This window comes from Amia ocellicauda, chromosome 11 (assembly GCF_036373705.1).
Source record: "Amia ocellicauda isolate fAmiCal2 chromosome 11, fAmiCal2.hap1, whole genome shotgun sequence".
NCBI classification, from domain to species: Eukaryota; Metazoa; Chordata; class Actinopteri; order Amiiformes; family Amiidae; genus Amia; species Amia ocellicauda.
Window position 1 is genome coordinate 36,520,752 of NC_089860.1, and position 26,724 is coordinate 36,547,475.

Below are 26,724 nucleotides of genomic sequence, written 5' to 3' on the forward strand. Positions count from 1 at the left end.
GAAGGGAGCGCCAGTAAAATCGCGGCGATTCCGCAAAAGTCGCGTCTGGTTTTGGTTGGCAGCTGTCAAGTCACGACACTTTGCGGCACGCAGGCGATGACAAGCCAAGCAGTTCGGCCCCGTGGTTATCTAGTTGCTGCGGCAAGTCTTTCACAAAGGAAAAGAGGAGGGATGTCAAGAGTGCTTTTCCCCCCCGTGTCAATTCCTTCTGGGGTCACATGACCTGTCAGAGTAGTCAGGAAGACGGGGCGCTTGTCATGTCCTGTTCAGTGCCGTGGACGAGGCTCGTTTGCCTCTCTGTAGCGACTGCGGGTAAGTGGCGTCGGTCGTCCCCAGGCGGGCGCTGCGTATGAGGCCTGTGACAGCCCAGACACCCGAGACTGACAGCCGGCACAGAACATCAAACCGGACGCCGAGTTCCCCCGAGAGCGAGGTTTTCCGGTGAAGAGATGGCGGTGCCCTCCACAGCGCGGTGGAGACAAGCAGGCCTGTGTAGCAGGCCTCTTAGATGGAGGGGGTGGCAGCACAGTAAACCACACAAACACCAGGCCTACAAATCAAGATTGACAAAAATATTCCCAATGAGCCGCTGATAAGGAGGGAAAGTGGGGGAGGCCGTCCCCAGTCTGAAGGCATTATTGACTGCTCTGTGATTAATTCTATACCAGCATAAACACTGCGGTGGGGAGGCGTGCGACATGGAGACACGCACTGTAAAAATCTCATTAGCGCCACTTCTTATTTTCATCTTCAGCTTCAATCCCCTTCCAGATGAAAAACGGTTCAAATAACCAGACACCGAAGCTCAAACCCCCGTCCCCAGAAGCGTATTTGACGTGATCTGCATGTTGCCCTTTGTGCTCGTCTCCGCAGGCACGGCAGACGGAAGGAGAGGGGAACACGATCACCGTGACGGGAGGAGGTAGCTGGATAGATGCCCCAGCTTGTCTCTCTCTCTCTCTCTACCCAGCACTGAGAGTGATTGACGGTGTCCTGAAAGCCAGGGCTGTGCTGGACACTGGGGGTCCCTGAGTTCTAGCCAAGAGTGCAAAACATCTGTGGTCTGACTCTCTCTGTCCCTGGCCTGGTAATAGTTAATAATTCACTAAAGCATGGGCATCCCTCACAAAATACTATTAGCTTGCCCACTGGCACAGGAGTGTACAACCACACACAACAAATAATCAAATGTGCCTGGGCTCAGTTTCAGAAGTGTGGTTCCCACCCTGGGTTCAATTCCACATCAGCCATTTTTAGACATTGAAAAAAGCAAACGAAGCGGTACGATCTAAGACTCTCTCTCGCGCGCTCTCTCTCTCTACGTCAGCTTCAGCAAGACAGGTATTTGAGCAAAGACGCTGCTGCTCAGCTTTTGTGCCGCACACAAAGGCAGGCAAGGTAGATGATTAACAGGGCGGGACGGAAACTCAACAAAAGCTTGTTGTTCTGAAAGGTGAAAGTCCTCTTCCAGTCGCCACAAGGAGAGCCAGCGTCCTGCCTTCAGACCTGTGCCATTGAACCAAAGTGTGTTGCCACTATCCTCCAGATAAACTCAAAAGATACTCAGAGGATATTGATCTCATGCAAAGCAATCCCATTCATAGGAAGTTTTTTTTTTTTTTAGTGAAAACAGCATCTCTGTCAAAGCTGGAGAGCCCAAAGGTTTAAAGCTTGCCTTACATTTATTTGAAGCATCAATTGAGCAGAGATTTTTCAAGAGAACACAATCCGCCAAGTCCCTCGGCAATCTGCAGGTCTGTACAGAAGGTGACGGCACGGCACAAAAGGACGCTGTCACCCTGAAGGGCACCAGTGAAAAGCCCCCCTGTATGACCCCCAGATAAAGCCCTAAAGCAGGTGCATCTCTTTATCTGAGAATAAAGGTGACCCGAGGGAGGTCTGACATGGCCGGTATTCCTGGCCAGCAGATTATTTCTGGCTCAGCGCAGAGAGCAGGACCGGGGGGCCACAGTGGAGGAGGAGGTGGGAGTACAGAGTCGAGCACTGAGGAGAGGAGCCACTTCAATTACAGACAGAGAGAGAGAGAAAATAAATGTGTGGAGCAAACCATGTAACGGTGTTATTTATGTACCTGCTTTCAGAAACCTCTCCCTTTAAACGACTGATGCTGGCACAAGGCCCATCTGGGGGATTGTACAGGAGCTGCGGTCGTTTGAAGAGCTTTAGCCTTTGAACACAAAGCTCTGATTTCTGGGAGTGTTGTTTCACAGCCAGCTATGAGAGAGACAGGGTGTCAGACACTCCCGCCCAATTCGGCAGCCCCTGACACTGAGCGCGGACCGCCAGCCTGTTAATGACCGGCCACTGCACGGAAAACCAAACAGCCCTCGCCGCGCGTCTCTCTGTCATCTGTCTGCAGCCGGAGAGGCCGACTTCAGAACCCAATTAAAACGATGTTCCTCAGACAGAGCTTCGACAGAGTGGGGGGGACGCCACCGTATGCATTTTAAAAGGACTTCATTCTGCACTACCTTCACAGACAGAACAAACCATCGACGGAGGCAGAGAGAGAGAGGGAGAGAGGTGGCGACTCTCTTAAATAGTTAAAATGTTGAGAGCAGCTGTAAGACCACTTTTGCGTGTCCTAGGTTGCACTTTTGCAGATCCACATAGAGTTATATCTCCAAAGGCGGGCATTTTCTGGTTTGCTGCTTTGTTTGTTTACTTTCCGAACGTGGAAATCCCTCGTGTGCTTTACATTTCTGTGTGGAATTTCCCCAGAAAGACAATAGACTCTGCAAACTGATCAAAAGAAGACGACGATGAAGAAAACACGCGGGCCTCCCCTTCGGCTGTCTTGATGGTACATTCACAAAGTGTCCAACCACATTTAATCAAATGGCCAATCTATTGATTACCACCCAAAATATACATCAAACTAAAATCAAATCTTCAAACAACAAATGCTTCATTTCAAAGGACGAATTTAAAATGAACAGATTCAACTCCAGTTCGCAGTCGGATAACAGCTGTTCGAGTCCTGTCGCTTTGTGACTGGGGAGAAGAGTTACGAAAACACAAACACATTAGTCAGGAATAACACATGTAAACTTCATACGGCACACAAACTCCTGACTGGGAATTCGATTAGATTAGCCTTTCATGCAAGCAGATCATTTCCACATCAAGGAAAACCCGTACAGTTCCCACAAACCTGCTACACAAATCTGAGAACTATCTGAGAAATAAATACAATTATATATATGCTCTTTATTTGCCAAGAAAACCAGCTGTGATGCCGTCGCAGAATAAAACATGGTCTTGTATTCATAAATCACTGCTGTCTTATCTGTCTGCCTTCACCTGGGGATTTTCAGATATTGCCTCCTCACTATCTCTATTTTCTATCTTTCCCCTCTTCCACAATCTCAAACCTTCTTCTGTTCACTGAAGTGTGCTGGCCATCTGAACTCTGCAAATACTGAACTCCCCTACGAGGCAACGCTCTTCTGCTGGGGGTCAATAAATCACACGCTTTCTAAGCAGCACACGGGTTGTGTTCGAGTCAGTCAGAGATCGGGATGCGATTGCCGTCGGCCGGGAAGAAGGGACAGAGCTGCGTACACGGGCGGCTCCGGCATAAGAGGCTGAGGACAAGTAAAACCTTCCCTGAACCAGTGATTTGCTTTGGTTGACATTTAAATTGTTTGTCTTACAAAACGTTGCAGAGATCAAGCGCTTTGAGTGATTTGTAATTTAACCTACAATCACTCACCGTTTACAATTATGATTATGATCAGATTATGCAAAGTATTGATTCAGCACAATGATTTAGATGACGAGATGCCTTGCTGTCCCCCGCCGGATGACCACAGAGCTCTCCACCCCGGTCCTGGAACGCACCGGTCTCTCTCTCCTGGAGTTGGATTGCACCAAGCTTTCAGTTACTGCATTAAATCCTTAACTGAACTGGTGCCAGTCTCTAACAGCTGGCAGCAATTAAGCAATTACAGCTTAATTAAGTTTCCAATTAAGTAATTGAGAACTCGGCTGGAGTAGAAACCTGAAGACACCAGGGTACTCCAGGGCGAGGGCTGAAGACCAACGGTTGGCTGCATTGCTGGAACCGTACATAGCAAGAAACCATCCACTGGGCTTCTGTATTCCAATGCTAATATGTTTGGGGGATTTTTAGCAATCATAATCTGACCTGACCATGACCATAAGATGGGTAAGGGTCACCTGTGTTCATACCACTAGTGTTGCTTTCGTTTTCCATTGCAAAACCATTGAATATATTGATATTTTGGCATTTTCGTATTTTGCTTGACTTCACTTTCACTCCAAACAAAAAGGATGGATGACTATTCAACACTGACTGCACTTTTGGCCTGGTGTACTTCCTAACTCTGATGCGTTGTCTTCCCCGTGGATATCTGGGGATGTTGTATGTGGAGTAAATGGATTTAAGCCCCTGAACGGTACGCTTCCCTGTGTTTTTATCCTTTTGCTACGCTGTCTACACGATTTGATTGATTGAAATGGATACAAACTGAATGAACTGCATTGGCTGAAACATTACTTTTCCGACTTGACATTCATTTTAATTCACGCCCGTCTCCAGAGCCCCCGAATGCCCGGTTGTGCCGCCACTCTGCCTTAACAGAATTAAAACCCAGCTAATCAAATAACACGGCGGCGATGCAGTAATAAAGGGACTTCAGAACAAAACAATGATATGGCCACACAAATCTGTACAATAAAGTTTGCAAATTATATTTACGTAACTGCATTCCACACGAAAACATTCACAGACACTAAAGTACACTGAATGAAAAGATCATGTAAACGAAATGAAAAAGCAGGAATATACTGTATGTGTGCAGAATAGATTCACGGTCCAGAGATGGGCCTATACAATGTACACACTCTCTGATATGCCACAGAGCATTAACTGTACTTAGAGAAACATTTCTACAGCTTTTTTCTCAAGTCTTTGTCGTCTAAACAAAAGAACGACCAAATTACAACCTCGCATTACCCTGCCAACTCTAACGGTGTTTGCCGGGAAGCGCCTTTTGGCCAACATGAAGTTTCATGTCAGGAGCCACTATCTCTCCCTGACAAACAGTGTGAGGCCAGGAAATGGGGGCTTTGGAGTGAAAGTCACATGAAACGGGTGCTGAGGAGTCTTGCTGCAGACAGACGCTGTGCCACTGCTACAGGGCAATAGGGTAATTGGCAATCGGGCAATCTGTATGTGCGAGCAAAGGTTTGTGGGATGAGCCAAGAGGGCGAGACACGAGAGCACAGAGATCTGGAGGGATGCATTGTGGGCCGGGGCAGGGAGTTAGGAGACGGGGGGGGGATGCAATATTCACTCGCAGTTCCAGCTGAGTGACGAGGAGAGAGATAGTGACGGCCAGTGGATAGAAATGAAGAGATTAGGAGCCAAGAAAATTGGGTGCGCCGGCAGTCTGATTTTCTCTTTTTAATTGAACCTGGATATGAAGATAGTCGGGCCTCGGCGCGAGAAATAAAGGAAAACAGCAATCTCTCTCCACTGAACATACCCAAAGTAATGAATAATATGGGTTTTAATAAGAGCCCTGCATCCTCCACTTGTACCGGTGATAAAAGCATCTAATTTCATCTGTTTAGACAAAGGTCTCAAAACCAGCTTTACTGTTGTTGTTTTTCATACATCTGTTGTTCTCGCTCTGAGTGGAGATACCGAAGAAGACCGGCATCTTCATTTCCTGAAGTGATTCATAAAACCCACACCAGTTCAATCCTCAATAGTCACATCAGATATTTCAGACAACACTAATACCAGCGTCTCTGCGGCTCGGGGAGCCGGTGACTATTTTCGGTGCTCGTTTACATCCGTGTCTCACCTGCGCAGCTCGGAGCGTGAGCAGACAGAGTGGGCAATTGGATTTGCGTTTTATTAGCTCATAAACACAGGTAACATTGTCCCCTCAGTTAATTAAGGGCACAATTGGTGCCGGAACGCTCTCATGTGTGCGTTGTTTCATTTCAATCTTAAAAGATCAATAAAAGTGTCCCTTGTTGCACCAGTACCATTCTGGTCATATGGAAGACAGTGGTTGAGCATTTGCATCTTAGGGACCCAGCACAGCACACAAACGGACCTTTCAATACTGATAACGCCTCTCTCATGCATGAAGGCACTCAATCAGCCAAATGATGAAGTCTTGTGAAAGCCAGCAAGCGTCCCAGCTGGGTATCAAACCAGTGTGAGCCTAAAGTATCTCCTTGATCATGAATAACTTGAAAAACAAAGCACACCAAAAAAATTAAAAAGAATGAATGGATGAATGAATGAAGAAAACAATACTGTTTCGAGAACATGAAGGAAACAAATACTTTTCATCAAAAAATCTATTCAATCTGTTCCACCTGAGCACTTTCTCTCAGGCCTTTGATCTCAAACTAATCAGCCAGGTATCATTTTTTCAAAAGGTCCTTCAGGCGTCTGACACGGCCACCTAAAAGCGTCCCACCGGCTCAGCAGAAATCACAATCCGCACCACGGACTCGGGCACCGTGACAAATCACACACACAATCAGGCCAGTGCGAGTGTCGGCCAGCCATCTCGTCAGCACGGCCTGTGGGTTTATTACAGTATCTTAGCAATCAGAGAAAGAAACACAAAAACAACAAACAATGATCTGCAACGATAATACCCTGCCGTCACGTCACCGGGATCATTGTTTGCCGTTGGCACAGAGGTGTCTCGGCCTGTCGGGCTTTTACAGCAGACAGCGCACATGGCAACACACTGCCCTCGGTCACCAGCGCCCTGCTCGCAAGTTGTGTGCCAGTCTCACGATCACACACACAATCCCTGGTGTTTTGCTGCTCCCTGCATTCCACGGCGCGGTGCCACCGTTTCGTATTCATTCTCTAACCACACGCCCGACTGTGGCCCCGTCCTTAAAATGTATCCTTAAGCACATCTCTCACCTCTCATCCGCACTTTAATTAAAAACTTGAGAGGTAATTAACCATTATATTTTTCTCCCTCTTGTTGGGTTCTGCTTTTAAGTGCGTTGAGCCATACGGACCGCCCCCCCACGCCGGGATGCAGGGAGCGAGTTAAACCGGGGAAAACCCAGCTCTCTCCAGTGTTAATTACAGGGGAGGGGAAAGACAGATCTTCGCAGCCTCTCATTAAGGGAAGATCAATCAGCCTGAGGATTAGGGGCTTGTTTGCTCCAGGAAGCTGCCAGAGCTTCCCTCCCAGGTGTGGCAGTGCTAACCTCCCCCACGGTGCCCAAGCTATTGGTAACCTGCTAGATATGAGACTCACACTCCGATGCAAAGCAGTGGGCAGGCAAGGGTTAAGAGTCTTCTGCACGTCTACCCTGGTAAATGTAACAGATGTATGTTTGGTTTGCTTTAATAGTTTACTTCACTCCACCATGAATTAACCACAGCGCACCGTGTTTTAGAAGTCCTGTCTGTGACCAGACTCTCCAGGAACCGGGTTTCAGACCCCAGCGAAGCGCCGTGATGCCCGGCCAGGCAACACGGCTACATTGCTATGGTTACCAGCTGCAGGAACACGTGTGCGTTGGAGAAGCCTCTCCGTGTGAGAGGACACTCGTTAAGACTAATTAACCAGTCAGGGTTTAACCTCATTGTGTTGCATCGGGTTTGTGTTTTGGAATTTTTCACCATTTTGAAACTGTTCTTCACACACACTCCTGAAAATGTGTGCCATCCAGGGACAACATATTTCTGTGTGTGTGTGTGTGTGGAAAATCATATGTTCTCGTCTTCCACCATGGGAGGTCTCAGTCAGGGGATAAAGCCACACACGATCTAAAACACAGAGAGCCTCCAGTCTCCCTCGGTGCCATGTGGCTCAAACAGGTGAAGATACAATAGAGCATTTTGGCAAAACCTTCAACCGTTTGCTCCATCGGCGAGTGCTCACTAATCGGGAATGTGCCGCGCTGTTCTGTCAGAGTCAGAGCCCTCCGTGTGCGTTTCTGCGAGGGGCTTCCAGCATCTCCTCGCCCCAGATCTGCTCCTTCTCTGTTGTCTGTGATAATGAGGAGACACGGTTCTGCTCTATCCATCAGCATGCGCTCCCCGCCGCGATTTTAAATCCTTCAGTGCCGCCCTGCCTCACTCTGGCCCACTGGGCCGGAATAATCCCCGGCCCCGCCGGTCTCTTTCACCGAGCGCCTCTTGCCTCCAGACTGCGGCGCGAAGAAAACTCTGAGTAAAGCCCCCCGCCGACGGACTGGAAACGCTCTCGCGGCCGAAGTTAATTCCACCTTCATAAAGGACAACCTAAGCTGCCGGGGAGTCTGATGCTCTGAGACTCGTGCCCCCCCCACCTTGTCTTCTACTGAGTGAGAGGAGAGACAAGATCATAAAGAAATGATTGAGTAGTTCCCTGTAGAACTTGATTTGCTCACAAGGATTCGGTTTCTTCTTTAATACGGACAAAGATAACCGCGGCACACCGTCTGAACCGGCTACACACGGCTTTGCGGACACCCTCGTTCGCCCCGGGCTGCCCCAGACTCGCGTCAACATCTGGACGAGTCAGGGGGTGACCCGTCCGGCCTCCAAGTATTATGAGGAACCGTGCCGAACCCAGATTGCAAACAACACAAACACATGACCCCCCCCAACTCTGAGCACACAAACATTACAAACATTAGGCTTTAATATAACCTGTCCGGCAGCTTCGTGAGCCTGTATAAGGGGCTCCTCGCAGACCACACTTGAGCCATTTCTGTTAAACTTTCTTTCCTTCTTTTTTTAAAGCGGCCCGCTGAGCAAAGGTTGGCCGGCTTCCAAGCATCCCAAGATCCCCGATCCCCTTTGTTCGAACGCAAGGACGAGCTAGAAGTCGTTCCTGAATTATCCCAGACTGCGGTGGGAGTCGGCGACCTAGAATGGTCAAGTCAGTTTTAGCTCAGTGCCCGAGAGAAACCCCTCTCCTGTAATCCTCTCAGCTAGGGGGGTCCGTACTTTCGCAGCTCTGTGGGCTTCAGTGGGCTCCCGGCCTGCATCCCGGATCAGCGCTCAGATACCGAACTAACAATTTGATTAATTGGGGTTCGCTTCGTTTTTTTCTCCCGTCATTCCTTTTTCTTAAAGGTTTTTTTTTTCTTCCCTCCTAGGCCTCAGTTCAGTCTGTCCTGCAAATTGCTTTAACTGAAGGGGCTTTTTTGGGGCATTTTTTCTTGTGTGTCCTTGAAGTGTTCAACTTACCAAATACCTGGAGGGCATACAGTCAAACAAATCAAACCACGGCACTGACACTGAATCGAGCAGGAGAAGGAGACCCCCCTGGGGTGGCCAAACCAGAGTCCGCGCATCCTGAATCAGCCCCCAAATCACTGTGATCAGCAGTGTGTCCACCCGTTCACAGCGATCAGCCTCTCCCTCGCTCCCTGCGTTACAAAAACAACAACGCCTGCCACCGGGGATACTTAATTTCCCTCTTATTTATTTCTCTTTTAAATCGCCCTGCTTTCTTTCCTAATCCCCTTTGAGCGGCTTCTTAATTAAACTCCAGCGCGCCCTGCGAGACGCTGCGCCTAATGGACAGGGCGAGAGAAGGACGCCCTCCTCCGGTGTCCAAACGGGTTAAGAAGTTCATCACTCATCCCCTGATCCTATTGCACGGACCGTCGCTAATCTCGCCTCCCAATTAATTTGTTTCCCTCGCCGCCCGGCGCTCCTGGGAAGCAGCGCTGCAGCAGACTCACGCGCGGCATTGTTGTCTGTTGTGCGGACGCCGTTCGTCCGAGCATTCACTAATAAAAGCTTGACCAGCCCTGCCGTGACAGCCATACAATATAGCTTACTGGGGGTGGGGGGGGTGCAAACAAGTCTTAACCTACTTTCATTTTCCTCTAGAAATTTAAGTCTGGGTTTTAAAAACAAAGAACTGAAAGCAGAATCCTGTTTGGAGTTTTGATTTCATTGGGAGAAGGAAGTCACACAAGACAGCAAAATAAGAAGAGGAAAAAACAGTACAAGTACAGTAACTGAACAGGACAGCACAACAGAGAGAGATTTGTAACAAAAGGGAAGTTTTAAAGGCCTGCCCCCTGAAGGAAGACTTACACAATTAAACCAACAACCTGCCCACTTGTTTCAGGTATAAACAAAGGTGGGATCATATTTTCAAAAGCCTGAGAATTCAAAGCGTCAGAAGCTGAGTCTGCCGGCCCACAGGCACCAGACTTTCAACACCTGTAGATCAGACGGGAAGACTGAAGGCTACGCACCATACATGTATGTTTGTGTGCCGAGCTAAAGCCACGTCCCACTGCCCCGAGTCCTGGCCGGGGTCCGCGGTGTGGGCAGGCCGGGGTAGGTGGCCATTCACAGCTCGAATCCTGCTTGGACTGGGCCACGCTGCAGTGCACGAAGAACAAAACACATCCCACACTCGTCTGAGCACAAAGAGCACCTTAAGAGCCTCCGACTGCAGCAGCAGAACAACAGGCTGTTTAATAAGTCCGACCGATCTCCGGGAAACAAAAGCCCCCGCAACAGGCACAATGCAGCCCCCCCACCGCAGCTCCGTCTCCCAATTACCCACTCAGAGGTGAACTAATCTCATTGTGCTCGTTACAGAAACATCCATTCGCTTGCTTTTATAGCTGAACAGACTATTAGATTAATCACAATCTGTTCTTGTTTTTCTTTATTCCCTATTTCCGTCAAAAACTAAAAAAAATTTTTTTTTTTAAATGCATAAATAAACACTCATTTCCCAGACAGTCTAAGCTTTCTGGCTCCTTGTCTCGATGGTCGTCTCAACTCCGGGGCAAACCCAAGCTCATTGTTAGACCAGCGACTTTGACCCAGTCTTGGCAAACAGCCGCCACGTCACCATCGCCGCTGTATCTTGGGAATCAGGTCTCTGTGAGACGGGTTTCAGAGGCGTGTTCTTTGTATGAACACAGACATGTAACTTGGCTGTCAACTGTGATTTTCCCCAGGGCCAGCTGAGACACAAAACCAACAGCCAACAATGAAGCGGACAACAGCCCGTTTCCTGGGCGGGCCCGTACTGTACCGATAGACATGGCGTCATGAAAGCCTAAAGTTTAATCCTTTAATTACACAAGTAGTCACTTCTGATTGGATAGATTGGATCTCAGGCTTTATTGGGATTTATTTATTATGTGTAAGGATTTGTTTTGACCTATTCACCGAGGTTAAACTGAACCACTATCTACACAAGTCTCCACCCCAGAAATATTGCAGAAAACAGAGAGAATTATATGAGAGGTTCCCACCAGGGGGGTTAACACTTAATGTTAACTTTCACCAACTACCGCCTGAGTGAACCACGCCTGAAGACGTAACGTTAGCCCTCCCTTTGGCTTGATCCCTCGTCTCCTGCACGCTCAGCCAAGCTTGAAACAGAGCCGCGCAGATCAATACAAGGGCCGAGAGAAATTTCCAAGACTGAATTGATGCAATTAAAAAATAATAATAATAAAAGGTTCGTATTTTCCCCACTCTCAATCAGTCGTTGGTTAAGGTTTGGAAATTAGCCTGTCACAGATTAAATGTTTAATATGTTCAACATTACATTCAATCCCTAAATTGATCAATCAAATCAATAGAAGTATTCCTCCCTGCCTGCACAGCCCTGTACTGTAAAAAGGGAGTTATGAATGTGCTGGTCTGACACAGAAGTTGTATAATCTACCACACGAAAATAACAACACAAGAACTTGACCCAGAAGAGATTCTATTCAATAGGTTTAAGACTTTATCATAATGGCAGCAGAAGTCTAATTAATGAGTGTGTGAATACCAGGGGAATAACATCTGAATCTCTCAGGCACTGCTCTGATGTACAAACATGGATAAACCCCAACCCCATAAACCCCATCTCCATCTCTGACCTAAACCATCCCACATGGGATGAAGCACAGACTGTGGAGGAAGGGAATGAGAAATCCAGCTGTTTCTCTGTGGTATTCATACACTCATCCATCGTGTGACACGTAACCATCAAGTGTGACAAATAAAGCAGTGCTTCCAGAGCTCCAGTCCATTCCGGTTCTTCCATTTCACTGGCAAACCCAAACTGCCCCGGATACAAGGGGACCATTCTCCCTCGCTTTAAAGGAAGTCCAAAGGCCACAGACGTGATGCTGGCATAGATCAAATAAAGGGTTAAAAACCTTAATTCTGCTGCAGTCCTGAGAGCTGCCTTATCTCTCTCTCTCTCACACAGAAAACACACTCGTTCCCTGGCACGGGCAGGAGCTGCCATCTCAGCAGGCTGTGATCTCTCTCTCTCCCTCCCTCGCCCTCTCCCTCACCTGGCAATGTGGCGCTCTGAACTGACTCCAGTAAAAGAGTGAGCCGAGTGACTCTATCACTCTCTTCAGGGTGACCTCTGCGATCGGGACACGATGGCGAGATTAGAGGAGGAAGAGCGCGGAGGATAATGGGACAGAGGGCTCCTCCACTGACTGATAAGCCGGATCCTTGCAGAAATCGATAGTCCTTCTCTCTCCCTGGCACCGGGGCTCTTAACCGGAGCGTCTCAGAGCGTTTGCATGCGCTCTGCTGGCATTTTCCATCTTATTTCCTTTTTTTATACTAATCTGTATCCTATAAGCTGGGCAGGGCAGCGGGTCGCGGGCCTGTTGGTGTGTGGGATCAGCCGCTCTGTGTGAATCTGGGTCCTGCTGTCGCCCCAGGTGCCACAAGTCCAGCAACTTCCAAAGTCACCTTCTCCTCGGACGGCAGCACGGACAACCCACACGAAACACCAACACCGTTTAAAACAAGGGAGAGATGTGTGAGCCTCGTATTTCACAGGACAAGATTGGCTCATATTTTCATACATTTAAAATAGATATTTATATATTGTCTGTGATCCATATATTAATTTTAAATGTTGAAAATATATATTGTAGAAATATATATATATATATTTTCAACTAAAGGAGGCATTTCTTCACACAGAGAGGTGTCACAATCTGAACAAACTCCCCAGCGATGTGGCTGAAGAGACAATTTGGGAACATTCAAAAACAGACTGGATAGGATCCTTGATCACTTAGTTATTAATGGACACCAAACGAGCACGATGGGCGAATGGGCTCCTTTCGACTGGACACTGTCTTGTGTTTCTAAAAAAATACACGTATGAATTACAGGCTCAAATATATCCCTTACATATTAAATACACAAACAACAAGGTGCCAGGTTTTAAATATATGGATCACACATTTTAAGCCTATTAAAAGGATGCGTTTGCTATAATGCGAAGAACCAGAGAGGCAGCGCTTCACTCTTCCCTGTGTCTCAGCTTTGCACAACCTGCCTGTATTTATTTATTAAAAAAATAAAGATAAGACCATCGGAGCCGAAGCACAAGTCCTCCTTTACTTCTGCATTATCAGAGGCTGAGTGCTCCAGCGTTCGTTTGCTTATCTCCGCGCTCCTCTCTCCCCGCTGCGTTTCATTCTCTCCCTCCACTCCGGTGGCAGTGCAGAGAGAGCAGGGGGGGAAAGACACAGACACAGGAACGCCAGCCCTTACACGATCACAACCCCCTCCCTCCGACGGGTAGGAACCAGGCCGAGGAAGACTCTCGCGCTCTCTCTGCGGTAAAGAACGTAGCCTTCAGGACGAGCGTGGAGAAACAATCCCCAGCGGACGGCGTGAGGGTTAAACTCAGACGGGTTTATAAGGCATCTTACAGTGATGAATGAAGCCAGTTCAATAGGTTCAATTAAGACGCAGACTGCTGTTCTAACTCATGACACAGACCTACCCCCCCCTCCCCATCTTCTGCTTGTAATCAATTAGCTAAACTAACACAGTAAATTGTGCAAGTTTGCAAACTGATTTGTGTATCTATAACGACGTATAGGCAACAGGATCAGATATAATGGAATCCATGTAGAAGCATCTTAAGGTTTTTAAGCACACACACACGCACACACACATCTCCATCTCAGGCGAAAGAGCACTTTAATTATGAGAATCCTTCTGATCTCATACAGTGATGCTGACAGACAGAGAGAGAGAGAGAGGGATTCTTAAAAAGTGTCACTTCTCTTAAAACCCTGACAGAGACATTTAACCTTTCGAGTGTGAGGCCGTGTACAATCACCGGCCCGGCTGTGAATATACAGTGATGAGACAAGCGTCCTTCGGTGCCGTGAAGGCTCGCCTCACTGCTCCTGGGACGTTCACACAATCGGGAGTGACTCCAGATTTGGTGGACTGTAAGTTCAGTATCATCCTGATTAGTAAATAAATGGGGCCGAAGCGCTAACAATAATGTGCACCTGCCAGCCGCCCAATAAAAAAAAAAAACACACCGAGCAGAGCGGCCCTGAAGAGGAATATAACACGAAGCCTCCCGCCCGCAGAAGCCGCTTCTCTAAGCAGAACGCTGTCCTCCGAGGAACTGAGGGTTTGACATCTCGATCTGAGGCAGGAAGCGCTGGCTTGGCGGGAGGAGGCTGCGCTTGGCGCCGAGCCAGCGTTCGGCTCCAGGGCTGTTTCCAGCGAGGGGGTATCTGGTATTAATCTCTCCCCGATATCCTCATTCATATTGCAGGCACGAACACCAAACCCTGACAGAGACGGAGACAGCCCACCACAGCTCAATGCATCATCTGTCCTGGCTTTGAAATTTAAACCAGCAGCTCCCGGCTCCCGGAGGTTTTCGCACCAACATGTGCCGGGTACGAGTTCGACAACAAGGAACCGAGAAAACCTTAACCCTGTAACTCCAATTAATCATTATTATACATAAGTTCGTGTTTCAGCATCAGATATTTGGTGAACGGGATCGTTAGTGGCACAAGAATAGTAAAGCAGTTTTTTGGTGAAGTGAACTTTTTATTTTATCCTGTTTCATAGGATCAAGAGAGAGTCACACTGGCATGCAAGCTAAAACTCATCTCTTCTGAAACCCCGGGAGATTGGGAATGTCAAACAGCAACATGGTAGCATGGCAGGACCGGGCACACGGGCCATGACACGCCAGTCACACGGCAGAGACGCAGTCACGGTCAATGTAGTGCTAAAGCAAAAGAAAGGGCCCCTCTAACAGGTTACCAGGTCGTCCCCTGTGATCTCTCAACAGCCGCCTGCCCGAGGTTTTCCACATCGATAAGCCATTATTAGGCGAACTTGTAAGAGGTTCTGAATTGCCGGCGCTCGTCCGCAACCTTTCGGGGGACGGCGGGACTCGGGAAACGATCCAGAAGCTGCCTGCCTGGTGAGACATGAGTGTCTGTGATGAGACAATGGCCATGAGGACCGGCGGCCTGGGAGGCCAAGCCCCGTCATGATCAGTGTCATCTCACCGTGCCGAGATGGGCTGACAGCCGAGGGCCCCGCTTCTTTGCCATGCAACACTGCCCCCCTACCCCCGGGTCTGTAATTAGTGCAACCGCTGGGCTGGGCACTAATGCAACCCAGGATCCAAACGACTCTCACGCCAACAACCTGGCAGACTGCACAACGGACATCTCGAAGACCTCTCCCCCAAAGACCGTGACAATCGTGTCGCTGAATTTGAATGCTTTGTGTGCTAGTACTTGTTTCGTTTTTTTACAGAAACATTATCTCAGCTCGCATGTGTGGCAGGACTTCCAGCAATAGATTGTGGAGAAGAGCTTCGTTGCATGAGGGGGCCCTCCTATCTGTACCCGTCCCAGACACGAATCTCTCCACCACATGCCGCAGCACCATCCTGTTGGAAAATGGCTCTGGGGAAGCCCGGTTCCCATCCAGGTCCTCAAGCTGTCAACACTGCAAGCTGATCTTTATTACAAGATCTGGCATCGCATACCGTTTCTGTTTTTGTCTCTCTTATCTACCCTATAGGTCTCGATGCGATGTGGTAAGGAGGCTGTTGTTTCTGTGGAACCACACCTACCCCCGTCCACCCTGACTGAGACACGGACAGGCATGCAAGTATCGCTTAAATACACGCATGTTCACCAACAGGGTTTCGGGCATCAGAGTGCAGAGTTAAACTAATTTGTTCCCCCGAATTGAAAATGCAGTTTTATTAGTTTTTGATCTAAAAAAAAAAAAAAGAATAATCAATAAATATTGTGAACCAGGAAGATCACACAAAGAGCAAATATTTTTAAGTATTTGCTCATTTATATTTTGTAAGTCGCCTTGGATAAGGGCGTCTGCCAAGAAATAAATAATAATAATAATAATAATAATAATAATAATAATAATAATAATAAAAAGTATAAACCCAATAGGTAGGGTTATGGCGGATATAACTGCTGTAGCTGCGGCTCCGAATTGTGTGCGATATCTCAGCCCCTCTAATCCTGTCGGAAACGGCCAAACAAGGATCAACCGTAATCTTGCTTCCGTTACACTGGAATAAAACATTATCTTTGGTTTAGCTTTCTTTCTTCTGCTTGTGCGGTTTGTTCCCTTACTGGATAAAAATACACTCTCCTGCTGTGCCAATTTGCACTTTTTACACATTATAAACGAGGCTTGATTCTGCAGAGCTATTTCTGCAGAGATTTCTCCTGGTTTATTTATTTATTTGTTCCTATTGCATCTTTTCTTTCCAGAAAAAGAAACTGATTGCCAGGAAGTGGACACTGAGAAGCTAATTAGTGTCACATAAGATCACTGATCGCCCATAATTCAGCCTGGATGTGTTTTATAGAATATTTTATTTTGTTCTCTCAACACTTCGGCTAGTCAGCATTACAAACAACACTCAAGAGCAGCCATTAATCACAATTACTGGTAATAAGACACGAAACAAGAGATGAATTAACCAACATAAACACTCAGATGCAATAGACTGCTTCTTCTGAGAACATGAAACCAAAGCCATCGTTTTTTGTGCGTCCCTCAAACAAGTTGACGTGTCACAACACTGTCAGTTGATCCGATTCTAAAACAGCACCGGGATCCTTAGGCCTACTATGGACTGCTTTTGTTTTACTTCAGTTAGCATTCTGCACCTTTTGTGTGACACGGACCCACTTTTTACTTCCCTCAGTCGGAAAAACAGGCATTAACTGAGCTCACGTTTTAGGGACGAGGCCAGTTGTGTCCCAAAGCCTCGGCAGGTCCAGTGTGGACACAGACACGTCCTCGCAGGCGGATTGACCTCTCTATTATACGGTGACATGAGCTCTGTGCAGAAACTGACAGATTAATTCCCGGCGCCTGCAGATCGACAACCTGAACAATACTCTGAATACGCACAGCGCACTCGGTACACAGCGCACACACGGACTGCTCTGTGTCCGAGAATCACAGCCCGCTTTACACCGCCTCCACAGACAGCGAGAGAGGAGACGAACACCCACAGTATGTTGTTCCAGAACCACGGAGCCTAAATCTCATTGTGATGTCGTAGCTACAGAGGCACAGGATTCCCCTTCAGCGCCGGCACCATATGTCCGCACGCCTCCTCCTCTCAGAAAGGTTTCCACAGCAGGTTTTGACAAAATGCAACAAAAGCCAAATTTCCTTCACAGCAACTGGGCCGAACCCGACCGGCACCACGCTGTCGGGAGAAATCAGATCACAGTGTCTGACATTTAAGTGGATGTACTATTACATAATCACAATAATGATAAGAATCATAACCTATAATTAGAGCCAATTAAGGTCATTTGAAGTTATTTGCGGTACATAAGCTTACCACAGTATATTTGCAATGGTAATTTGACAGTTTTCCCCACAATTTCAGGTGGCTATCCCAAATACTGTGCCATGGTATCTATGACGGTGCACTACAGCTGAGTGTTACAGCACGGTTTCACTTCACTGTCCTGCACTTAACCGCCATCTCAGCAGGTCGCTCTGCCGTCAACATTGACAAGGGCCTCGGAGACGGGATCCCGGCGAGAGGTTTGCAACAATTCACTCGACACCCGTCGCGACCGCAACCACTAACGGGGGGCAAATTGGCAGCAGCTGTTTCATTCAGCCACTGCAACAGTGAGGGACGGTGTACAGAGTGAACCCCCGGAAAAAGAGCGATGCAAACGGGGGCGCAGTCTGACACCGGAGCTGCGGGCAGCACCTCACAGCAGAAACATCTGCAAAAATCATGCATAAGGAAGCAGCCCAGGCCATTTCCAGTCCCCAGCTGAAAGAAGAGTTCTCAAACGCAGGAATATAAATCACACACTTGGCACCGATATAAATGTAGAAAATAGCACATGAATAAGTTTGATTTAATGCGCCGGTTCACTCAGTAATACGCCGCGACGCTGGCGCTCTTCCACGTTGTGCTAGATTAGTTCAGCGGGTTAAAGACATTTGTACGGCGATGTAGCGGCACTGTACGGCTCGACGAACGCTCGCTGTTCAGCAATTAACTGACTTCCCAGCGTCCGAGACTAATCCGCCAGGATCCGGGGGAGAGACGGGACCGCTGTCCTGCTGCAATGACACACAGCGCCCCGGCGATGGAGAGAGCAGGACGGAGCAGGTGCCACAGGGTCCAGGACAGCGCCGCTGGAAAACGGGTTCAAATCCTTCCAGAGCGGCGCAGTGTCCCAACACGGGGCAGGAGCAGAGACAGGGCTTGCTCGGAGAGAAACTGTTGGACTCTTTCACGTGTTTGGGATTCATTTGCTGGACTATTGATCATTTTTATATGAAGTTACATTTGGTTTGGGTGACATTTTCTGGATTGTATGAGCATCTCAAACTATGTTGAAGTTTACCTTAGTCACGGCTGCCACACACATCTCTAACACACAAGATGTCAACAAGACGAGGTGGTGGGAAACACTTAGGCCAGCACTGGGGCATCGTGTTCAAAGGATAATGACTGTAAGCAGCATGAAAGACAAACGTATTGCCTTAGCAAAGGCAGAGAGAGGCAGGTTTTGGGTCTAGCTGTTCACACTGGGAACTAAGTTATTTTCCTTTTTAAATCTCCACAGTCTCAACCACCAGGCCAGGGACCCCACAGTGTCTCCAGATTTAGCCCAAGTCCCGTCCTCTGCCGTCTTTTCTCCCTGGCTCTCAGGCACTCCCCAGAGAGAACACTACATTTCCTTACGAAATAAAAACAAGCAAAGATGAATCAGACGATTGTAAAGGGTGCACTTTTAAATAAAAGCAAGAATTTGAACAAATCTAGAGGTCAGCCGACGCACACACAGACGACCAGAGAGAGAATGACTTCGGAATCAAAAGGCGGCTAAAGCAACAGCAATCAACTCCACACAGCGCGGCCCGCGTGACGAGACGAGTGTCTGTGAGAGGAGGTGTAGACCAGGATGAGAGCTTTACGATGAGGGGGAATGGAAAAATCAGACGGTTGTGGCACAACAAAGCCCCAGCTGATGCCTTACAGAGATAGAGAACATGCATTACCTATGTCAAAACACGGTTTTCTGTCATATTATGCCAAGAAGATTTAGTCTGATGCCTCGGCTTGTGTGCGTCTTAACAACAGCTTATATCTTTTAATTAAGGAGAAATCCAGGACTCCCTCAATGCCGCAAGTGGGGGGGGGGGCTGAAACCATGCGAGATCCAATAGATGCTGATGACTGCGAACAGCCGGAGAAGTCCACACATCCACCAGCAAATTGATTTCTCCAAACCTTTCATCCAACCCTTCACAGAACAGCTCTTCACATCTGGTTCTCACGGGGTTTCACTCCACCTGCGCTGCTAATAAGGCAACTGAACTCACTTTTCAATTAGTACAATTCTTCCAAATGTAGGCCCAAATCGATCGAATGAAGCCCTCTCCCAGGTCTAGAGCAGGTGGTGATTGAGAGCGAGCTACAGAACCTGTCAGATAAAACCTCAGAGGCCTGGCTTTGAAGAACTCTGCTCTATGGAGAAGAATAAATGCCAATATTCTTATTGAAACAATATTTTAACCAAAATAAGGTGAAATAGAAAATCTCTCCCAACAAACCAAGGACACGCAGGTTGAGTTTCAGTCCTGGTATTGTTTTCAATATCAAGTCCACCCCCCATGTCAGTAATATCTTTCACCACAGAGGCATCCCAGCAGGTTGGACACACACAGCCGGGCGGGCGGAGTGCAGTGAAATGAGAAAGCCTGCATATGGCAGCTCCCAGATTCAATTAGCGCCCCTCCCTGGCATTCTCTGTGAATGTCACTCATGTGGTGGTGGTTTGAATCTCCATCCGATCAGAGAAGATCGAGCAACGGGGACGCGTCGGCCTCCTCTGGCAGGAGAAGAGTACAGCTCAACCCATGACACAAACTGCAAGACACAGTCCTCACCTTCCAAACAACACAAATATTCCGGAGACGAGGGCAGTCACTGTCCCTAAAAGTCAGACCCTAAATGTAATCATAATTTCGGCCTGTGTGGTGGACGTCGCATTCCCCAAATTGTGAAGCCGAGTGGCCGTGCCTGCAGACGGCAGATAAAACCAGTTGTCTGCTATTGGCAGGTGGATCGCAGTTGTGCAGTTTCTTCCCACCGTGTGTAAATTGATACACATTCCCACAGCTGCTCTCCTATTCGGAGGATCTCAATCACCCCAATTAGCGCCATTCTAACCCCTTCCTCGGAATAATCAGGCTGTTTCATGCAGCCCCAGCATTTCATTTGAGATTTTTAATGATCTTGGAAGGCTTTTAATTATTTTGCAAATCCTATGATTCATCTTGATTTTAATGTCACAGATGTATATTTAGACCTAGAGCGCCAGATTCACACGATAGGAGGCGCATTACTCAAAGTGCTTTCTCCAGCCCCGTTTGCACCTAAACATGCCACACCTGGATCTGGGCGCGTGTGACGTCTGATGAGATGCCCGTCTCGGAAGCACTCCAGTCAGGATAATGGGCACATGCCACCGCGGAGATCTGACTGCTCTCTGCAATTTCCATAATCTACATTTAAATCCTCTCCAGCCTCCTGTAATCCCCGTGGCGCTGCGAAGGTATGGAAGCAGCAGGAGATGGGAGACGCTAATGACATTCCACATGTGTTGCCATTAACATATTAAAACTCTATTCAGGGATCAGGGTGAGATTTTTGTTTGCTAGCATACATGTGTCACCTTGTCTTCTGGGTAATCATAGCACTGTCTCTGTTGGGTCTGTGAGAATCACAGGAGTTTGCACACGTGTGTTTGTTATGTCTGTTATATTTACTTTCAGCAAGTGTAACTAACAAATATCTACAGAAGTGTTTCAATGCCCTGCACCCCCGGCTGCAATAACACAAGTCTCCCGTTTCTGCAACCTGCTGCTGCCCATTTCTAATCCTATACTTAGGTGGCATGTGGCTGTTGCAAATATTTGAAAGTGTGCCATAAACTGCAAAGGGAATAAAAGACCCCTGGTGATGGGACCCTTCAGGGCTTCTCAAGCTGCTGCTGAATCACGACACAGTCATCATGCATTGAGTGACACTGGGTGCCATTTGCTGGTGTCAGGTGTTCTTTAGAAATAATGTCAGTTATTGTCGGAGAATAACCAGAGGGGGGGAACTGAACCTGCGCCAGTTTGCAGTCTGCGAGTAGCAACACGACTCTGCTGTTTGCGACACCTACTCATGACACTAATACTGGCATCAATATGGTTACACTTCCTCCTGCGCGCTCTCCCGGACGGTCAGCCTGCGGCTCTCGCGTCGCTAAGCAATGTGTCCCGTTCAGTCCCGGCGAGTCTGCTTTTCCTGCCCCGAGAACAAACCTTGCGCTACGGCCCCCGTCCACAAGCACACAGGATTAAATGGACAAAAGCCAGGCGGACGAGGAGGGCTCTGGGATTTGCAGGACAAGGCGCTATATATGCGGCAATAATGAGACAGCAGTGCGCTGGACCAGCGAGGGACAGGTCTGTCTGCAGCGCAAACTGCGCAAATGACGCACACGACTCCCACGGTGAAGTGTGAACTGCATGCTATGCACAAATAGCGCTGGTTTCACATTAGCGCAGTGTGATTGTAGGGAGAGCAGTGCAACACCAGCGCTAACCGAGGTCTGAGAAACCGTGCGCGGAGTCATTTTACACAAACACCGTGCGTGTGCTTGGGTTTCATTTCAGCATGAGGTACAGCCAGCTTGTCAGGTGCCTGTTATACCACACAATTACATTTTATATCCACAGGGTTTCAGCCGCCAGTCTGCCAGCAACATGTACAACATCTCCACCGAGATCAGCCCGTCCGTCCGTCGCGGAGCTTCTGCTTACATTCATCTATTGTGCGGCGGCGCAGTCCTGCAGTGTGCCAGACAGGGACCTGGATTTGGGGTGGACGGCTCCAGTTTTAAAGATTGACATCAGTGGAAGTCATTTTGGAGCAAGACATTAATTGCTCACCAGTGTTCAGTAATTCAGCTCTATTTAGGGCACATAAAGCCCCGGAACCGAGTCTCTGTAGACACGAGGGTGAGGGACATGGACGATCTCTGCCTCTGAAATAACCGCAATAAACCAGGTCCACTTTAATCGCCCATCACCCTCACACTAATAACATGAGTTCACATCATCAGCAGCTGCCCGTTAATCCTGTTATTATTCCCTATATGTGCCATCAGCCACACAGGGACACACACGGACACACTGACACTCACACACACACAGTGACACAGTGACACTCACACACACACACACACACAGACACTCACACACACAGGGACACACTGACACACAGGGACACACACACTGACACTCACACACACACAGGGACACACAGGGACACACACACACACACACTGGCGCACACACTGACACACACACACTTACACACACTGGCGCACACACTGACACACAGGGACACACACTTACACACACACACTGGCGCACACCCTGACACACATTGACACACAGGGACACACACTTACACACACACACACTGACACACAGGGACACACATTGACACACTGGCACACACACTGACACACATTGACACACAGGGACACACACTTACACACACACACACTGACACACAGGGACACACATTGACACACTGGCACACACACTGACACACATTGACACACAGGGACACACACTTACACACACACACACTGACACACAGGGACACACATTGACACACTGGCACACACACTGACACACATTGACACACAGGGACACACACTTACACACACACACACTGACACACAGGGACACACATTGACACACTGGCACACACACTGACACACATTGACACACAGGGACACACACTTACACACACACATTGACACACAGGGACACACATTGACACACTGGCGCACACACTGACACACAGGGACACACACTGACGCACACACCCGTGTTGGTGCATGTTACCTGCCTGTCTGACAGGTCTATATGTTCACACGTACAGTGTTGGGGTTCAGTGACACTTAATACTCTGATACCGACCAGCTAGAGATAAATAATTATACTAGAGGAGTAATAATATATTTAGTGTGATATTAATAGTCAACAAAGTCTAAATGTAACAATTTTGGCATTACAGGATATATATAAAGATATATATAAAGATAGATATATACACACACACATACATAGATACATACATATACACACACATTGCACACAGCCTGAAAATCTGAAGCGTCCACATTGGTGTTTATATATAGCATACATACATACATACATACATACATACATACATACCTCGTGTATATATGTTTGTGTTTATATTGACACACAGGCACATAAAGACCTAGCCTACGTAAAACAAACTGAAATATCTACACACGATGCGGGGCATCATTTGTCTGCGAAATGATTTGAAAGCGTCGGAGTGAAACACAAAGCAACTTCTGACTGATGAGCATCACATCCTCCGACCCCGCGAAACTTTGTGACTTGAGCCCGCAGACGCAGCTCTCCGGCCCGCCGGGCTCCGGGCGCAGCTGGCAGCAGAGAGGAGGCATCCTTCAGCAGCGCAGATGTCCAGCCCGGACCGGCCGGAGGACCGCACCGAGGACCGGCCGAGGACCGCACCGAGGACCGGCCAGCGCTGCGCTATCAACCCGCTGCCGGACGCGCAGCTCGGCGCTCTGTGTCTGCGGACGGACACCTCGCAGTCGCTCCGCAAAGTCCAAAGTCGTGAGAAACGAAACGCCCGGACCGGAGCCGCACGGACCGCCGCCCCCAGCCGTGCGACCGCAAAAAAGTTTATTCGTGTCGGGGGAGAGCGGACGGGGCTCCGGGGCTCCGGGGCTCCTCTCCGCAGCGCCGGGCAGCGACGCGCACACCCCCGGGAGAGAGAGCCCGTCTCCGCGCCGTCCGCTCCGAGCGCCGCACAACTTCGGTAACTTCGAGCCCACCGTCGTCCAGACCCCCGGCCTTACCTGTCGGCGTCTCCGAGCCATCGGCGTAGATGTGCACGGCCAGCATGAGCAGCAGAGCCCTGGCGTTCATGGTCCCGTTTTAGTCCAGTTTGGTCCGGTCCGTGTGCGCAATCAATCCCGGCGCCGGAGACTCAGCGACTCGGAGCCGCAGCGGAGACTCGGCGCGCTGGGCGGCTGGGGGCTGACGTCACCGCCAGCCCTCCGAACTGGGAGGATTTGTGTCTCTCTCTCTCTCTCTCTCTCTCTCTCTCTCTCTCTCTCTCTCTCTCTCTCTCTCTCTCTCTCTCTCTCTCTCTCCCAGTGCAGAACGAGGAAGCCGGTCAGAAGACGAGTGCAGGACGCCCCCTGCTGGTCGTGTCCAAGTTTGGGGAGAGAAGTTCCCGCACGCAGACGCCGCGGTCGGCTGTTTCACTGTCATTGTCTCCCTGCTGCTCTGCGCCAATGAGTTTATAGCAGCGCAATCAGCGCAATCAGCGCAATCAGCGGTCGCTAAACTGCGCGCCAGGGATGTGCAGACAGCAGCGCTGCGCATTTAAACCTGCTCTTCACACCGGGGTCGCTGTCTCCGCCTGGAGGAACACCGTGCGCACTGGCATCATGAGAAGCGGGGACAGCAAGGACAGCGGGAACAGCAGGGACAGCAGGGACAGCAAGGACAGCGGGGACAGTGGGGACAGCGGGGACAGCAGGGACAGCAAGGACAGCGGGGACAGCGGGGACAGCAGGGACAGCGGGGACAGTGGGGACAGCGGGGACAGCAAGGACAGCGAGGACAGCGGGGACAGCGGGGACAGCGGGGACAGCAAGGACAGCGGGGACAGCAGGGACAGTGGGGACAGCAAGGACAGCAGGGACAGCAAGGACAGCGGGGACAGCAAGGACAGCGAGGACAGTGGGGACAGCGGGGACAGCAGGGACAGCGGGGACAGCGGGGACAGCAGGGACAGCGGGGACAGCAAGGACAGCGGGAACAGCAGGGACAGCGGGGACAGAAGCTCAGTCGGTGTTTGTGTCCCGCAGACGCGGTGCGGTGTGGACGCCCCAGTGGGGTCTACACTGCAGAAACCACCAGAGCGGTGCGCTGCTCTCTGTGTCTGAGGCAGAGGCATGTATGTAATAATATCATGAATCCCTGTCGCCCTCCAGGGCTGTTTCTGACGCCACCTGCTGCCCGGGTCCGAGCACTGCGCCTGCGCCGCTGCACTGTGTGATGCTCAGGGCGCCTCGGTGCACAGCTGTCCACAGCGCAGCTCACAGGGGTGACACAGGAGTGACACAGGGGTGACACAGCGCAGCTCACAGGGGTGACACAGGGGTGACACAGGAGTGACACAGGGGTGACACAGCGCAGCTCACAGGGGTGACACAGGGGTGACACAGCGCAGCTTACAGGGGTGACACAGGGGTGACACAGGAGTGACACAGGGGTGACACAGGGGTGACACAGGAGTGACACAGGGGTGACACAGGAGTGACACAGCGCAGCTCACAGGGGTGACACAGGAGTGACACAGGGGTGACACAGCGCAGCTTACAGGGGTGACACAGGGGTGACACAGGAGTGACACAGGGGTGACACAGGGGTGACACAGGAGTGACACAGGGGTGACACAGGAGTGACACAGCGCAGCTCACAGGGGTGACACAGGAGTGACACAGGGGTGACACAGGGGTGACACAGCGCAGCTTACAGGGGTGACACAGGGGTGACACAGCGCAGCTCACAGGGGTGACACAGGGGTGACACGGGTGACACAGCGCAGCTCACAGGGGTGACACAGGGGTGACACAGCGCAGCTCACAGGGGTGACACAGGGGTGACACAGGGGTGACACAGCGGCGTGGGGGCTCAGTGTTTCTCCCACTGCTGTCGAAGCCAGTCGAACCTCCGGGGGTGGTAAAGCAGAGCACGACCCTGGGCGCAGGAGGGGCACACAGTAGGCTGTGGGCACAGCGCTGTCGGGTAACTTGCTCTGCTGCTTTGTGCGCCGATCGCGCGCTTTTCTAACTGCTGTTTAAGCCGCACTTTAAAGTGGTTCATACTGTCGAACTGAACGCCGGTGCCGGCACTGCCCGTGTGCGGATGAAACATGTCCACTCCACAGCACAGCAAATCATCCGTCTCTGTCGGGCCTGAGGTCTGTTCTCTGAAGTGTGGACGAGACAGACGGGGTGAAGTGCTGGGCCTGGACTGGGCCTCCTGTAGGTTCCTGTAGGTTCCCGTGTCTGTCCAGTGGCCTGGCTGTTGGTCCTCAATGAAAACCTGCAGTTAGCGCAGAAACAGCCCAGGTCGGGGGTCGGCCCTGTCCGGCTGTCTTGCACACGGCGCTGACCACGGAATAGATCTGCGTGACTCGTGAATTAGTATAATCTAAACAAGTTGATAATGAAATAATGAAATCCTCCTTCGAGATATGAATAAAACAATTGCCTTTGCCCACA

At 49.6% G+C, this 26,724-nt stretch overlaps 1 protein-coding gene across 5 annotated transcripts in view; it reads right to left on the minus strand.

Moving 5' to 3' along the window:
- ptprub (protein tyrosine phosphatase receptor type Ub) overlaps nt 1-24,494 on the minus strand; it is a 185,095-nt gene extending 160,601 nt beyond the window's left edge. For 3 of the 5 annotated variants that reach the window (XM_066717713.1, XM_066717712.1, XM_066717714.1), the window contains exon 1: nt 24,283-24,493. In XM_066717713.1, coding sequence (XP_066573810.1) covers nt 24,283-24,352 — 70 coding nt within the window. In that variant the 5' untranslated portion in view covers nt 24,353-24,493. Of the gene's footprint in view, nt 1-24,282 lie in introns of all 5 variants that reach the window. The other 2 variants (XM_066717710.1, XM_066717709.1) reach the window with 1 other exon arrangement.
- Nucleotides 24,495-26,724: the final 2,230 nt, after the last annotated feature.